This window comes from Elgaria multicarinata, chromosome 14, assembly GCF_023053635.1.
Source record: "Elgaria multicarinata webbii isolate HBS135686 ecotype San Diego chromosome 14, rElgMul1.1.pri, whole genome shotgun sequence".
In the NCBI taxonomy this organism is placed as follows: Eukaryota; Metazoa; Chordata; class Lepidosauria; order Squamata; family Anguidae; genus Elgaria; species Elgaria multicarinata.
Genome location: NC_086184.1, coordinates 966,252 through 981,641, shown reverse-complemented (window position 1 = coordinate 981,641; position 15,390 = coordinate 966,252). Strand labels below are relative to the sequence as shown.

Below are 15,390 nucleotides of genomic sequence, written 5' to 3'. Positions count from 1 at the left end.
TGAAAAGGAAGAGAGGCCTCTGGCCACCCAGTGAGCTTTGAATGTGGCTGCCCCACAGACCTCGGCCCCAGCACTCGTCAGTGCTGCACCAGTGTCTCTCTGCTGAAGCCACTGGAGGAGGCTGAGTGAATAGGATGCAAGAAGTTTACACACCAAAGGAAAGTGCAAAAGAAAATCAAAGCTGTGTGAGCCAGTGCAGTGTAGTGGTGGAAGTGCTGGACTGGGGAGACCCGGGTTCTAGGGCTCACTTGACCATGAAGTTCAGTGGGTGACTTGGGCCAGTCACAGAGTCTCAGCCTGACCTACCTACCTCACAGGGTCAGGGCGAGGATCATGTACACCCCCTTGGGCTCCTTGGAGGAAAAGGCAGGATACGCATGTAACAACAACAAAATAGCACTGAGCTCGAGGGCCAGCCGGCCACCCTTCCATCACCAGGACTTATTCATAACCTCTTCTAAGCCCCAGGCCTTGGAGTCCACTTTTAACAGGAGAGTTAGTCGTGTGTTTAACTCTTTCTGGCAAAGTGCTTCGTTTTGCGTTGGGCTCGTCTTTACAAAAGCTGCCCAGCCTATTTTGATGTTTCTCTGTACAACTTAAGAGCTTTTCATTCCACCTGACACTTCCTTCCTTCTGCCAGAGTTCTGCGTGAGCTGCCATATTCCATTCCACCCACCGCAGTTCCTTTTCTTCTTGTTCTTTAAAAAAGCTCCAGCCACATGAATTCTGCTTGCTTACAGCAGCTGGTGCTGAAGGACACATCAGGTATTATTCCAGAAGGGCGTTTTCCCAGCAATTGTGATAAGATTGGGGGGGGGGGGCACATGTGATTGGGGCGGCATGTGCACCACACAGACACAAATCTTGGAAGGGGGAGGAGTAGCACAGCAGAAATCCCTTCTCTACTTGTGAAAGACGGTGTTCCTACAGCAAGGCAAGCCTCCAGCAGTAAGAGGAGGCGGCAGCGGCCTGGCTCCATCCATGCCACACAGAGTTGCCACAGCTTTGCAGTCAGCCAGCCAAGGAGGAATTCTCCACGCACATCGACAACTACAAACATGCTTTATGCCAGCATTGGGAAGGGCGGTTTTACACACGTGCGCACACACACTGAATTGGCACGGCTTTTTCCAAACGTAGAAGACAGACCAGTAGAATAAGGCCCAGGGCAACGCTGAGGAAGGGGCACACGACAGAGACTGCAAGAGAAGGGCATCACGTGCAATGGCACACAAATCCCAGAACCTTCGCCAGGCACTTAAGTGGCAGTTCGCCACCACCTCTGATTTTCAGACATTACAGTAAATTCTGCACATGTAGAACAATAGAAGGCCCAGACTGACCTGTTAACAATACTTTTGTTGTGAGAAAATGGCCGGGTGGTTGCCTGAATATTAATGTGCAAAACACTTGATTGAATACACCCAGGGCCTATTCAAATTAAGCATCCATCACACAAAACTGATGCAGGAATCGTCCACGGTCCATGCTGAAAAAGAGCACAGCAATTGGGACTCTCGATCTTGAACACAACCCCGGCATCTCCTTCAAGAGCAATATTAACCCCTCCTCTCTCTACACACACAGAGGCAGACAGAGGTAACAGCGCCATGGTAACAGCACCCCACTATTCTGGATGGCTTGAGTTGCAAGCATGTCATGTCAGAGCAGATGTCAAGAGGATGATTTTTTTACAGTTTTTTACATCAGGTTTTACAGTTGTCCCCTTGGTATTTGCACCAGACAAGAGAAAACTCAGAAAAGGAACCCAAGTAAAAGCTAATACAAAACTGCTTTATTTTTCAACACACACACATTTTGGCCCAAGTCTCTTTTTGGCCCCCATGAGTGATGAGCAGAAACCAACCAATGGGCTGTTCCCACCTCCTGTACCGCCAGGTTAGACAGAAAACCCTTCACATCTGATGAGATTTCTCTCGCTGGAACCGAAGCACCAGGGCCACTAACCTCACAGGCATTCCTTGGCTCATTGCATGTCATGGAGGCAAAGGAGCACGGGACAGGGCTTGGCCCTCTTTCCAAGGACCCACTTTCACTCCAGTACCAACTCTAGGCACTGGCTGAACTTCTTTCGAAAAGTAACCAGGAAAAATAACAGTGATGAGAGCAACGGTGCTCTTCACCTGGAACCGAAGAACAACTAGTAACACATCAGTCCTGCCCCGGAGCTCAGAGGGAGCGCTGCGTCCACTCAGAGCGGCCAGCGGTGGCTTCTTCTTAACGGGAAGGATCACCGTCCCGTGGAGGGGAGAGGCTGTCTGCAAGGCTAGCTGAGCAACGCTCTTAACTTCAGCCACAGCACGAGCGTGGCCAGTGCCACCCAGGACCCCAGATGCTTAACCTCCAGGACCCTCCCTGGGTTCACGCGAGTCCCATCCTCTTCATGGTCCGCCAGCGGTCTTTGATCATTACGGGAGTCCGTTCTTTAAAGGGATAGGCTTGGAAAATGGCTCTCCAGTTTCCTTCCCCAAATTTCCTCACACCTGCCTTGATCCATGCAGACTCCTCTTTAGTCCACTTCTACAAAACAAACAAACAAAAAAAACCGGTCAGGGATTCTCATGAGCAACTACAAAGCATCGCCTGGGGATCCGCTCCCAACTCGCGAGGTAATCAGTGAGTTCTTCCCTAGCTATCGCTCCGTTCACCCAGAGCACTGCTCACGGAGAGTTCCCATGGACAGGTGATGCCGGGAATGAAAGCGTGGATTTTGAGCCAGGAAATGCCTGGAGACTAAACCCACCGGGTGGCATTTTCTGAGTCCTCCGTCTGTCATCAAAAGGGCCTCCCTTTTGGGTAGCTGAAAAGCTGATCCAAGACCGAAGAGGTTTTTATTTATTTTATATTACAGAAAAACGTCTGAACATGGAGCGGGAGGTAAATGGGCTGTGGGCGGTGGGGGGGAGGAAATCGGCGTTGTTTGTTCATGCGTAAAATCAAAAAACTTCCCATCAAATGTTAACAAAAGATGGTAGAGATAATGGCTGAAATTGCCCGGGTTTCTCAGAAACTTCTGGGCTGGTCTAACATCCTTAATTCATAATTACAGGAGGGCCCATGGCTCAGTAGTCAAGCACATGGCTTGCAAGCAGAAGGTCCCAGGCTCGACCCCCGGGCCTCTCCAAACTGTCTCTTACGCTGGCGCTGCTGCCAGACCATGTGGGAGACAATACCCAGCTAGATGGAACTCAACACCAGGCGGCTTCTTGTCCGTGGGAATCACGGTCTGGGCTGCGCAGGGCGTGGGGCAGCCGGCCTCCCTTCTCGCAAAGAGGCCTCTCAAGTCATCCGTTTTGCGCGAAGATTTTTCCCACCTAGACTAGGAGCGTGTAACATTACCTTCCTTTTAGCGCTGCTGATGGAAGTGTCAGCGCTGTTTCTCCCCTTCGATCCTGAAAGACATTTCAATGAGCAACTTTACCCTCCGCAGAGGCTAGAAGACACAACTAGAGTTACGGAACTTTTCCTTTCAAAAGACAAATACAGGATACAATTTCCCAAGCGGCAGTGAGCAATGGGGCACGCGTAACCACTTGGCTCAGCCCGGCTCAGTGGTTGGGAGGTTTAGCCACCACTGCACCCCCACCAGAAATCTAGTGCAAGATGACAGGGATGAAACACAAACACACACACAAGTCCCTGGTAGCACGATGCAGCGCGTTTGGCAAAGAGCCCCCTGTATTCACACATAGTTGCCAGCTAATTCTAGCACAGTTCAGTAAGGCATTTGCCAGGTATCGAAGGTTCCCCCATGTCCGTTTCCCTCCAACGGCATCAGCCTCTCAAATTCCAGTGGGGGGCGGGGCCGAAGGCAAAATGGGGAGGAGCCAGAATACCCCAAACACCGGACTATTTTAGCTCGAAGCTCTTCTTAGGAGAGGCATTTCAGCCGCTTAGAATAGGGGGAAGCTGCACCAACGTTGGGACGCCACCAAACCATCAGGGGGAAAAGGGGGGGCTGTCCAGGGGAGGGGGGAGCCATCTGGGGAACCCCGAGGGCTGGGTTTGGCCCCCAGGTCTGAGGTCCTGCATGACGGGGCCAGGGCTTGTGGGCAGCATGGCCTTGGCCAAGCTGCAACCTGGCCTGAAGAGGAGGTGCAGCCACAACCACGCTCCCCGCAACCTCCTGGTCCAGACGTGGCACAGCAACACGCTTGAACTTTACCCACAATTCTAGGGGCCAGAGGTTGAGTTTTCCGAGTGCTGAAAGGGGCCGTTGCTCTACATGATCTGAGAGGCGGCCCCTTAGATGCCCTCATGATGGTGGAGAGGCTGCAACTCTGAGGCGGCGGCTGCTGCTGCTTCATTGGGGGCCCAGACGACAGCTTGGGCTGCTCGTGAGGCCGGGCTGGCCCTGCGCTCCTTGCTACGGCTGCCATACGAGGCACGGCCAGCAGCCGGAGCGCAATGCTCCTGCTCGGTGATATTTGGACACCCAACAAGTAGGAGCCTCAGCAACCTGGCAGGTTTGCTGCTGGGGTCGATGCAGAGGAGATGCGGTGTTGCTGGAAGGGCAGCCTGAGTGGGGCCCGGAGAGCTCAAGCGCGCACAGCCCCAAAGCCCAGAGAGACGGGGGCCCGGGGGCCCACCGGCAGGCACACCCACTGCCCCCGCTCACCCTGGTCCAGGAAGAGCTCGTCCTCGTCGCTCCAGACCTCCTTCTCTTCCTGAAGAGTTGGTGGATTCACCTTCACCCTGGATAGCCTGAATGCAGCGGGGAAACACAAAGCCTCCGGTGAGCCAATCCTTGCCCTGTCTTGCTCTGACCGTCAGAGGAGGGAGCCAAGAATCACATTCGGGGGCGGGAGGGGGGCAGATTTGCCTGCCTCCATTCATGTCACCGCCAGAGTCATGGGCAGATCCACTCAATCCTCGAGGCGGGGGTGAGCACAACATGCAGCTAAGCGCTCAAAGGTCTTTTGCATGGCTTCACCCAGGGACCCCCTGAACGGAGGGCCAATACGGTCACCCCCATTTTACGGACATTGACAGAGGAACGGCTGAGGCGGCTTGCTCCAATCTGGCACCCTCCGGGTGGGATGAACTACAACCCCCATCACTCCCAGCCAGCATGGCTCATGCTGGCCGGGGACAATGGGAGTTGGGCTGAGGCCACCCAATTCATTCCTTGCAAAGGTGAGATCGGAACAGGGAATCTTCCAGTTCTCTCGCTCTTAACCACAACCCAACACCAGTTTAAAAGCAAGCTACTAAAGCAGCCACAAAAGCAGCCGCCACCCCATACCTGACAAATGGGGGAGCCAGCGGCTGGGCAAGGCTTTGTGGCTCTGCTGGCTCGACAGCCAGAGTCATCACCGGCTTCTTGGTGAAAAGGGTCCTGAGATTCGGGCCCGTGCAGCGCTCCTTCTGCGGCCCCATAACCATACTGCTAATGGTCGCCGCGCCTTTAATCTCCCACAAGAGCAGCTGGGAGTCCGAGGCAGCTTTGTCGGCATTCTCCTCCTTCTCCTTCTCTTCCGTGTCCCTCTTGTCGTCCTCCTCCTCCTCCTCCTCCTCCTCTTCCCTCGGGCGCTTGGCTCTGTGGGCTGCCGAAGATGGCTTGGGGCAAGTCCAGTCCGTCTCGTCCAGTTTCGAAAACTCGTCATCGGGGGCTTGGCAGTCAGACAGGGCCTTGAAAGCTTCTCTCAGAGCCGAAAGCCCATGGAAGGCCGGCCTCTTGGGCGGGCACCTACAAAACAAAGGACGCGCCATTGTTCCACACGCGCTGCCGACGCACGCTCACTCCGCGAACGGCCTGGGCAGGTCTCTCTGCCATCCCAGCTGCAGCCCAGCCACCGCCTCCTCCTCCGCCTCCAGAAAATCATTCAAAAGCACCCAAGGAACAGAGCAGCCAGGGCGATCTCGCTCCCCGGTGGAGCAACCTCTGGAGCTTCCGGCTTAGATGGAACGGAAAGGGAGGAGAGTGGTCTGCCACCCAAAGGAGGACATACCAAGTCAGGCAAATGCATTTAGTCCCGTCACGTGAACCTCATCTCAAAAAACTTTAGCCCTTGGGGAGACATCTCAGTGACCCAAGTCACAGTCCAAGTAACAGAAATGCCCTGATTAGTATTTTAGTCTTTTGTCAAACCCTTTAGCTTCTACTACCAAAGAATTAGTCGAGCTATAAGGTGCCTCAGCACCCCGTATCCCCTTGTTGCAGCTAATGAAAGCTTCTGAAAGTCACCAACAGACGGTTCTGAAGGTTTGGGGGATTGTTTTTAATCAAGGAAAGTTAAATTCTGGTTTAAATCACACACACACACACACACACACTTGATTTAAATCAATTTTCATGCTATGTAATTCATCAATTTCTCGAATAAGCATGCATACTAATTAGTTGTTATAACAATTAGAACAGATTTGCCAACAAATCTGTATTTATACAAGAAAGGACCATAATTGTGAAATGAATATATTTCTGCAGGGCAAGGACACTATTTCACTTACTCCAAAACTAAAAGGCCCACATTTTCCAGAAGCTGGTGGGAAATGGGCATCAGCAATGGGTCAGGACACCATTCAGCCAAAGTCAGACACGTGCAGGTCCCATTGTTTCATTTCTACAGTGTAAGCGCAGACATCGCGCTCTCTCCCTTTGAAGGCAAGAGGACTTGCAGAACAATCCTATGCACTCAGTGTGTACGAGTGCAGGGGAGGTGTTCCCCAAACTCACAACGTGGGATGGAAGGGAAGGAGGCAGAGGGGGGGTCAGTATTCTCGGCGTTGGGCCCAGCAGAGCAGGAGCCTGCCAGGACAGGCATGTGGCCTGAGAGGGAAAGAAGGAAGGAAAAGCAGGCTGGAGAAGCAGGGAACAGTGTGGCAGGCGGAAGAAGAAAAGATACCAGTAAGGGCCAGCAGGAAACGGGAAACAGAAAGAGGTCGAGGCACCAAGATACTTGGATGGAAATGCGGCAGAGGAAAAGGAGGAGGCAGCAGGAACTGTGCACCTTGCAACTCGGGGCTACATTAACCCTTGTTAGGAAAAACTAAAACACCAGAACCAAAGCGAAAACATTCTCTCGACTGTACCAAAGGGCAGGGATTCCTGCAGTTCACAGTTGCATCAGTTGAGGGTCAGGGCTGAGGAGGCGCGGCTCCCCAGGAAGGAACCGGGACCGCGGAAGAGCCCAGCAGGGCTAGACAAGCCAGAATGAGCGGGCCCCTGGGACGGCTTGCGTACTGGCTTTTAGTAGCTGGAGGGAAGTCTCAGTGGCACGGAAGTGTTAGGGTGCCACTACTTTGACCACCAAAGGTGAGCCTCAAAAAAACTCCCACAGATTTTTCCTGTGCTCTTGGCCAAGGGAATCTTGGAGGAACTGGTAAGGTTCCCTCTCGGGCCAGATGAACTTTGGGCTCCTTCATCACTTTAGTTCTTTCTTGGCAATTTTGATTGGTTCAATGTCAATGCAGGATTTAAAATTGCAACTCACCTCAAGTCCTAGGCGGGGATGAGCCAGGATTCTAAATGCACAAGCCACTTAGTGTTCCCCAGGTTAAAAAATGGCTGTTCTTCTGACACACTCAGGCCATGCTCGTGAGGCAATGGGCACGGCACGCATAGCAGTGATTACTCCCAGGAATATAGGAAGGGCAGCCGTTTCTTGCTGAAAATGGCCAAGGGGTGGGAGAGTGCAGGCGTCAGCTGCCCGAGACATGCAGCCGTCACATCGCTCACCACAGGGAGTTGGAAACTCGAACACGCCACAGGCTATTTACCTGTCTGAAGCCACCGACACCATGGCAACGGCCACCACAGCAGGTTCTGCCCCCCGTTTGGCTTCTCCAGAGGGTTCAGAAGTGGTCACGCTTTCACCGGCCATTTCCGCATGTTCCGAAGCAGCTTCTTCTTGACTTGCCACGGCCACGGGCAAAGGCCCCGCCGTGGTCTCACTGTCCCCTTCCAAAGGTGGCGGCCCGTCTTCCCTCAGCTCATCGGCCCGGCCTTCTTCAGGCCCGGGCTCCATCAAAGCTTCATTCACACTTTCTGTGGACGCGGGATCTGCTGCCGCTGCCATTTCGAGGGTTTCTCCCACGGGCTCTGAAACCACCATCTCCTCAGTAGCTGTTCCCACTGAACTGAGCTGGGTCTCCATCGAATCAGCGGAATTCTTTTTTGCCATCTTAAATAAGGGGGAAGAACACAGGGCCCAAATGTTTCTCTACTTTATTTTCTTTTTCTAATTATGTGCACCAGATGTGACCCTTGAGCTAGGAGCTGTTCTGCATGAAGGTGTTTCGCTCCACCTCTAACAGGTAGTCCAGACTAGAAATGTAAAATTTCCGGAAATTTTGAAACCATGGGGAAAATATGGTTTTTCCCCCTGTTTTTCCCCAACCCGGGGAAAACGGACATTTTCAGAAAAAATTAAAATAATGCAATATTAGCACTTTTTACAGGTTGAAAGTCATTTTGTTACTTTAGGAACATAAAATGTAATTATGTCCAAGTTGGTTTGGCATAAAATTATTATATTTGGTATATTAAAAGTAGCGTATTCAAACAATTATTACAAATTTAATTTACTTTTTTTTGGTAACAAATGGAGCCAGAGGCTCCTGAACTGTTAGGAACACCTGAACTGTAAGGCGCCTCTTTGGTTCTGCCAGTTTATGAAGAGCAGGCAAAAAACAACTTTAAAAAACAACAGAAGAAACCACCAACATTAGTAACAAAGAAAATTATTTATGTCCCCGCTAGTCCTCCAGTGTCAAGACATAAAGCCCCCATTCCCATAAAAAGAACTGAGAAAAGATTCAATGAATATGCATGAAATTTAATCAGACTCATTTTCTGACTTATAGCTATCAGTATTAGTTTCAGTCTCTGCTTCAGTGGCAGCGCTGCCCCCTAGAGGCAGAAATGCATCTTCCTCTTGCATTTGAGGGTTGTAGTCTCAGTTCCAACCCAGGACTTGCTTGTCCTTGATGCACAGACATTGTAATAATCTGATCCTGTAGAGTTTTTAGAAATCATTTGGAGAAATAAATATCTGAACACCTTGTATTAAACATTTTATTCATAATGCTAAAATAAAACATCCCGTAATCCATTTTTTCTTCATTTTTTTTCAATTTTTCCAATTTTTTGGAAAAAAAAACAAAAAAGGCTTTAGAAAAAACTGGGAAAAACTGGGTTTTTTTCTGAATTTTTCCAGTTTTTTTCCAGGCCTTCACATCTCTAGTCCAGACACAAAACAGTCTTTGTGGGGGGAGGAACCCTGTTCCCACATGTTTATTTCCACTGGAAGGCAGCTTGGAGATCATTTAGTACAACCCCTGTCCGTCCTCTATTTAAATTCCTCCAGGGAAGGAGAACCCACCCTCTATTACTACCCAACAAAGGTGAAATAGTTTGATTATACTGGCTAGAAAGCATTGCTAGCCGTGCCATCTCAGTGATCTTCCAGTGCTCCACTGCCCTCATGCGTTCCATTTAAGCTGTGGTGGCTAAATGCCGCTCACAAGCCTAACACCTACCGCCAAGAGGAAGGGCTCAGAATCATCCAAGTAGCCTTCGAAAACCAAAAGGATTCCCTGCTGGAAGGCCTTGTAGGAGAAGTTCCAGATGGTCGGATGAGAGGAGTTCTTTTCCCGGATGATGCTGTGCAACAGCGTTCTCATTTTCTAGAGAGAAACGGTTTTGAGCACGTGCAGGTGAATGGGTGCGGGAGAAAGGATTTTCACAGCTTGGAGAACTTCAAATAAGAGACCACCAACTCAATCCACTTGTCAGGTATGCTTTAGGGCGGATTCTTGCATTCAGCGGGGGGTTGGACTCGATGGCCTTAGAGGCCCCTTCCAACTCTACTATTCTATGATTCTAACCATGGGAGCAGCCTAGTTAATGTCTGTTCCCTCCTCATCCCAAGACGGAATCTGACCACCCCCAAACTCACCTGGGTGCTGGGGTCCTTTGACGGGTATTTCTTCAAGATTTTGTTGGCTTGTTCAAATTCTTTGTTCTTAACACAGGCGATAACAGCCTGGAGCAGAAAGACAAGACAGCGGTTCACAAGGAAGACTTTCTGTGGCTTTTCCTAACCCAAGAAGCTCCTGTTGCACATCGACTTCGTGCGACTCCCAGCCAGAGAGTGCTCTCCACGGGCCTGCTGAGAGATCCTGGAGCAGCCACAGTGGCTCACTGATGGAGCACAGGCTGTGCAAGTGGCCCCAGACTGACTCCCTGGCATCTTAGCAGCACTGGGGAAGGCCTTTCCCTGCCTCAGCTCTCAGAGAGCCACTGTCAGTCAGAGTGAGCAGTACAGAGCTACGTGAGCCAGTGGCCTGAGCCGGCACAAGGCAGCTTCTTATGGGCGAAACTCATTCTTATGCTGGTTCCACTACTAAGCACCTGGGCTGGCATCTCTTTTTAAGAAGACGATGTGATGCCGCTTCAACATCAGCCACCTGGTGCCAAAGTAGCACCAGTATTCCGTTTCCTAAGCCCTAATGCTCAGGCACAGAGACTCTTAAGGATCAGTTAGTTTTAAAGGAATACTACTGTTCTCCAGATTAGGATAGTTTAATTAAACCTAAAGAATAAGCGAAATTGGATTTCAAAGTTTTAAGCCAGAGTTGTCATTAACACTGACTAGAAATTGGTCCTCAAGCAACCAACGGGGTGTATGATTCAGAGCCCCGGTTTGCAAAATATTCTATATCCAATCTAGCCTTTTAAAAAATAAACTGGGTAAGTGGTGGTGGTGGGGAGACCTACTGAATACGATCTGTTAGGTACAGACTGAACTCTGATCAAAGAGTTGAGCCAGAAGCCTCAAGCAAATCCTTTGCAAATTGCTCTGCAGCATGGATCCTTTCCACACCTAATCAAGAGCCAAAACATTAAGCTAAGGAGCCTGCAGATTGTCTGTGCTTTGCCTCTGTTGATTTTTCTTGGCTTGGTTCATAGAGAAAGGTGCAAAATTAATTAGATCTTTGTGGAAGCACGCAGCTACCTGAAGAAGGAAACTGCTTTGTTATGGATTTATTTGAGGCCTATGCAAGGCTACCTCCTAGGATTACTGTGGGTTTAAAAAAAAAGGCACTTCGCTTATGCTCAAAAGTTATCTGTTACTTTAAAGATTCCTTGGACTGAGCAGCAGTTACATCAAAGTAAACAAAGAAGTGCTGAAATATTCCCCCTCCCCTTTCTTGGTTGTTTTGTAAACTTATTTACAAATGGAGAAAATGGGGGGGGGGAATAATCCTGAGCTTTGAACTACTACAAGTTCAATCGCAGTTTTTAAAGCTCAGTTAAAAACTTTTCTTTTTTCTAAAGCTTTTAAAACTTGATTTTGATCTTACTTTTATACTGCTAGTTTTACTCTACGCTGTGCCTGTTTGGTGCATTCTCTTCCCCTTCTTATAGATTTATTATGATTCTATTAGAATGAAAGCCTATGCGGCAGGGTTTTGCTATTTTATTGTTTTACTCTGTACAGCACCATGTACGCTGATGGTGCTAGAAAAATAAATAATAAATAATAATTTGAATTAGTCCATATCCAATTTCCCCCAATGTATAGGATTTTAAAACTCAAGCAATACAAAATATCTAAAAGACATCTATTCTCATACTTTCTGACTAATCCGAGAATAAACAATGTCTATTATTATTATTATTATTACAGTAAAGGGAAGTATTAACCCTTACAGCTTCCTTTATTTTTGTTCTTATTTCCTCTATTACGTTCGCCTCTATGTCCACTTCGTTTTTCATCTTCTCCAGAAGAACGAGGGCACATTCAAGAGGTGTTTGCTCAGTCTCTGTATCAATGGTCCAATCTACAGTACAAATAAATAATTCCTTTTACCACTAAAACATAATATCTCTAGACATGCACATACACAAAAATGGACCTAACGTAGTGGAAGCATAGAGCCATACTTCAACCTCGGGCAGAAAATGCATTAGAGCCCAGCATCAAGAAGAAAAGAAAACATACTACACAGGATGCTTTTTGGCACTATTAGGAATCTTCTCACCAAACTGTTTCAATAGCTAATGTTTAGACTTAATCCTCAACTTGCCTGGGTGGCCTCTTCCCCTCCGTTTCCATGTTTCTCCATATATTTCTCATTTCTATTCCCCCCCCCCTTTTATTACACTTTGGGGGTTTTATAGGAAGTCTGGCCCAACGCATATTAACTTTTGGCCTAGTTTGTGATACCAAATTCAATCTCAACAAACTTGTATACATTTAAACACAACATCCGATTTGTTTCTGAATATGTTTCCTTTCTTCTATCCAGTTAGTAAACAATATACATAAACATGCACACATGCAAAATTTAAGAGGTTAGGTTTTGCTTCCAACAAGCATAGCACAAGGCTGTTTCAACAGGCAAATTCCCAAAGGTAAAAGCAGGCAAAGACGGGCCTCAATACTCACCCTCTTCGATCCTGGATAGAAGCTGGATAATCCTCAGCTGAAGGAGAATATGTTGTTCTTGTGCCAGGGGCCGGGCAAGCAGAGCTGGAGAAACACAAGGTACACAGTCAGGCAGCCACAAAGTAGAACCAAACATTTCGACAACCATACAAAATCTGGTCAGGGTCCACCGCTGCACAACTTTGACTGCACCTCTCCCAGCTGATGCAAGCAAACGCGTACACAGACAGGTAACCTCTCCACCTCAAGATGCCCGCCAGCTCAGGAACTACTCTGTGTGTGTGCGTGTGTGTATGTGCACATGCGTGCGCGCGCGCACACACACACACTCAACATCTGCACTTGTGTTATTCTTATTGTTGTGAGACATCCTGGAGCTCCCATTTTGTGGGGCGAAAAAGCAGGACATAAGTATTTTAATAAACAAACACATCTGTATATACATAAGAGAATATAAACTGTGAAGCAGTTGAACTTTTGAGAAGCACACTCTGAAGGTGCTGCACCTTTTGCTTGGTGCTTTGCTTCTGGGAGCGGTCCTGGGTACGCGCACTCAGCTACAGGAACCCAAAGGTTAGTAACCCCACAACAGCATAACCTCCCCAGATAAAAAACAGGCTTCTAAGAGGGCAGCACTGGGGCCACCTTGTCCGGCATTCCTACATTTATTTATTTATTTATTGCATTTATATACCGCCCCATAGCCGAAGCTCTCTGGGCAGTTCACATGCCAGGGAAGCTGGGGTGAGGAGGGGGGGAGAATCCCCCCTTCTCAAATTGTGTTGTCGTCAGCACCCATCATTTCTGCCCCCTCTCATGGATTTTGGGACTCTTGCTCCCATCCTTTTATTTTGTGTTTTTGAGGAGGGGCAAGAGGACGTCTTCGGCTTGATGTCCTGTCCTGGGCTCAAGAGGGCATCTCCTGCGTTTTCCACCACTTTCAATCTAAATTCATGCCCCCCCCACCCCCACCCCCGGGAGGACTTTCTCTCCTCCCCACAGGCAGGGCAGCAGCGCTTCAAACCGTATAGATCAACCTTCCCCAACCTGAGGGCCTCCAGAGGGGTGGGACTACAAGTCCCATTATCCCCTGGGCAAGGCTGACAAGACACGGAATAAATGCTGAGTCCTCTGCACTTAAAGCCGTCTCTCAGCGCTAATGTTTGCAAAGCGGCTGCTTCAGAATTAATAATAATAATAATATATTTGTAGCAGGGCTTTCTCGGAACGGCCCCCACCACCACAACCGTAGATGACGTCCCGCAGCTGGCGGAAGTCCCGGCTGCGCCCGGCCCGGAAGGCCTGCATGGCCTGGTGGGCGTAGAAGAGCAGGGCCCAGTGGTTCACCGCCTCCTCCAGCGTCTTCCCGCGGGCCTCCGCGGCGGCCTCCGCAGCCATGGCCGTAGACGCGCCTCGGCGCCCGCCGCGCCCCGCCGCTTTCCCTCGCCCGCGCGCCATCCCGGCAGGAAGTGACGACACTGGCCGCGCCCGGCGCCTCTTCCTCGAGGGGCGGGGCGGAGGCCTCTGCACTCGGCGGCGCGGCCGGACTACGTTTCCCAGGAGGCACCGCGGCGCCCAGCGCTCTCCCCTCCCCGTGGGGCGGCTTTGGTGTTCGATGAGAATTGCTGCACTGGGCGGCTCGTGGGGAAGCAGCCGCCGGCCCGGGCCTCCAGATGTGTCGGGCGGCAGCTCCCGTCAGGCCTGGCCCTGGCCGCAGCGGCGGGGCCTGCTGGGAGATGGAGTCCAACGCCGCCTCGCTGCTTCTTGCCCTGGGGCAGCGGCCAGGCTGCACCCTTGCTGAGGGGCCTTCCCTGGGCCGGGTCCCAGGCCTTGTTGTTAGCATAGGAAGCCCTTAAAGACCTGGGGCCCCGCAGAAGGAGCAGCCCAGAACCCCGGAGGAGCCAAGGGGGCATCTGGTCCAGCGCTCTACTCACACAGGGGCCGACTGGGGACCCACAAGCGAGACACGGTGGTGGTGCAGCAGCACCTCCCCACCCATGTTCCCCAGCAACTGGTGTACACAGGCACACTGGCTCTGATACTGGAGGACAAGGAGCGTTCTGAGGTGCCTCAAGGTTCCCCTCAGGATAGGGTGACCCTATGAAAAGGAGGACAGGGCTCCGGTACCTTTAACAGTTGCATAGAAAAGGGAATTTCAGCAGGAGTCATTTGTATATATGGAGAACCTGGTGAAATTCCCTCTTCATCACACAACAGTTAAAGCTGCAGGAGCTATACTAGAGTGACCAGATTTAAAAGAGGGCAGGGCTCCTGCAGCTTTACCTGGTGTGATGAATAAGAAATTTCACCAGTTTCTGCATACATACAAATGACACCTGCTGAAATTCCCTTTTCAATACAGCTGTTAAAGATACAGGAGCCCTGTCCTCCTTTCCATAGGGTCACCCTACCTCAGGAGCACTTGCAGAAGTGCCTGGAGTGTTGCAGCACTTCACCAACTGACAATCAGCAGATGCGCAGGCAACGCAACGTGCGTCACGCAGCACTCCCCAAACGAAACAAACGACCAGAAGGAGTGTGTGCATTTTATGCACTTTTATAGAATTACATTTTCTAAAACACACACACACACACAAACAGATCTTAAAATGATTTGGTATAAAACAGCGTCAATCAAGTATGCTACAATACCACTTAAAAGATCAGCCAGAATCCATCAAACAGGCCAAACCTCAATGAAGGAACAGGGATTGACATTGGACAGGCCCTCGCAGTTCAGACGTGTTCTTAACACGCCTCTCTTTACACAGGCCGTCCCTAGAGTATGTCCCAGCAGGCTATGGCTTGTAGCACACAGTAAAGTGTGTGATTTTATTTCTGGTAATAGTATTGTGTTTATTGGTATAGTTATTATTTCAGGGTTAATGTGTTGTGCCATCCATGTATCTCATATTTAAAGCTGGCCTATTGTGATGGTTATGTGTTTCTTTGATTTGAAGTATCTTGCTAA

At 49.9% G+C, this 15,390-nt stretch overlaps 1 protein-coding gene across 1 annotated transcript; it reads right to left on the bottom strand.

Annotated features, from left to right (window-relative positions):
* Window positions 1–1,773: 1,773 nt before the first annotated feature.
* On the bottom strand, window positions 1,774–13,849 carry TERF2 (telomeric repeat binding factor 2). The gene is made up of 10 exons (XM_063141405.1): window positions 13,667–13,849; window positions 12,420–12,503; window positions 11,681–11,811; window positions 9,924–10,010; window positions 9,505–9,651; window positions 7,744–8,147; window positions 5,267–5,746; window positions 4,640–4,725; window positions 3,361–3,413; window positions 1,774–2,541 (listed from the first exon to the last, which is right to left on the bottom strand). Exons 1-10 carry the CDS (start codon window positions 13,815–13,817, stop codon window positions 2,383–2,385), a joined length of 1,782 nt encoding a protein of 593 aa, XP_062997475.1. The 5' UTR covers window positions 13,818–13,849; the 3' UTR covers window positions 1,774–2,382.
* Window positions 13,850–15,390: the final 1,541 nt, after the last annotated feature.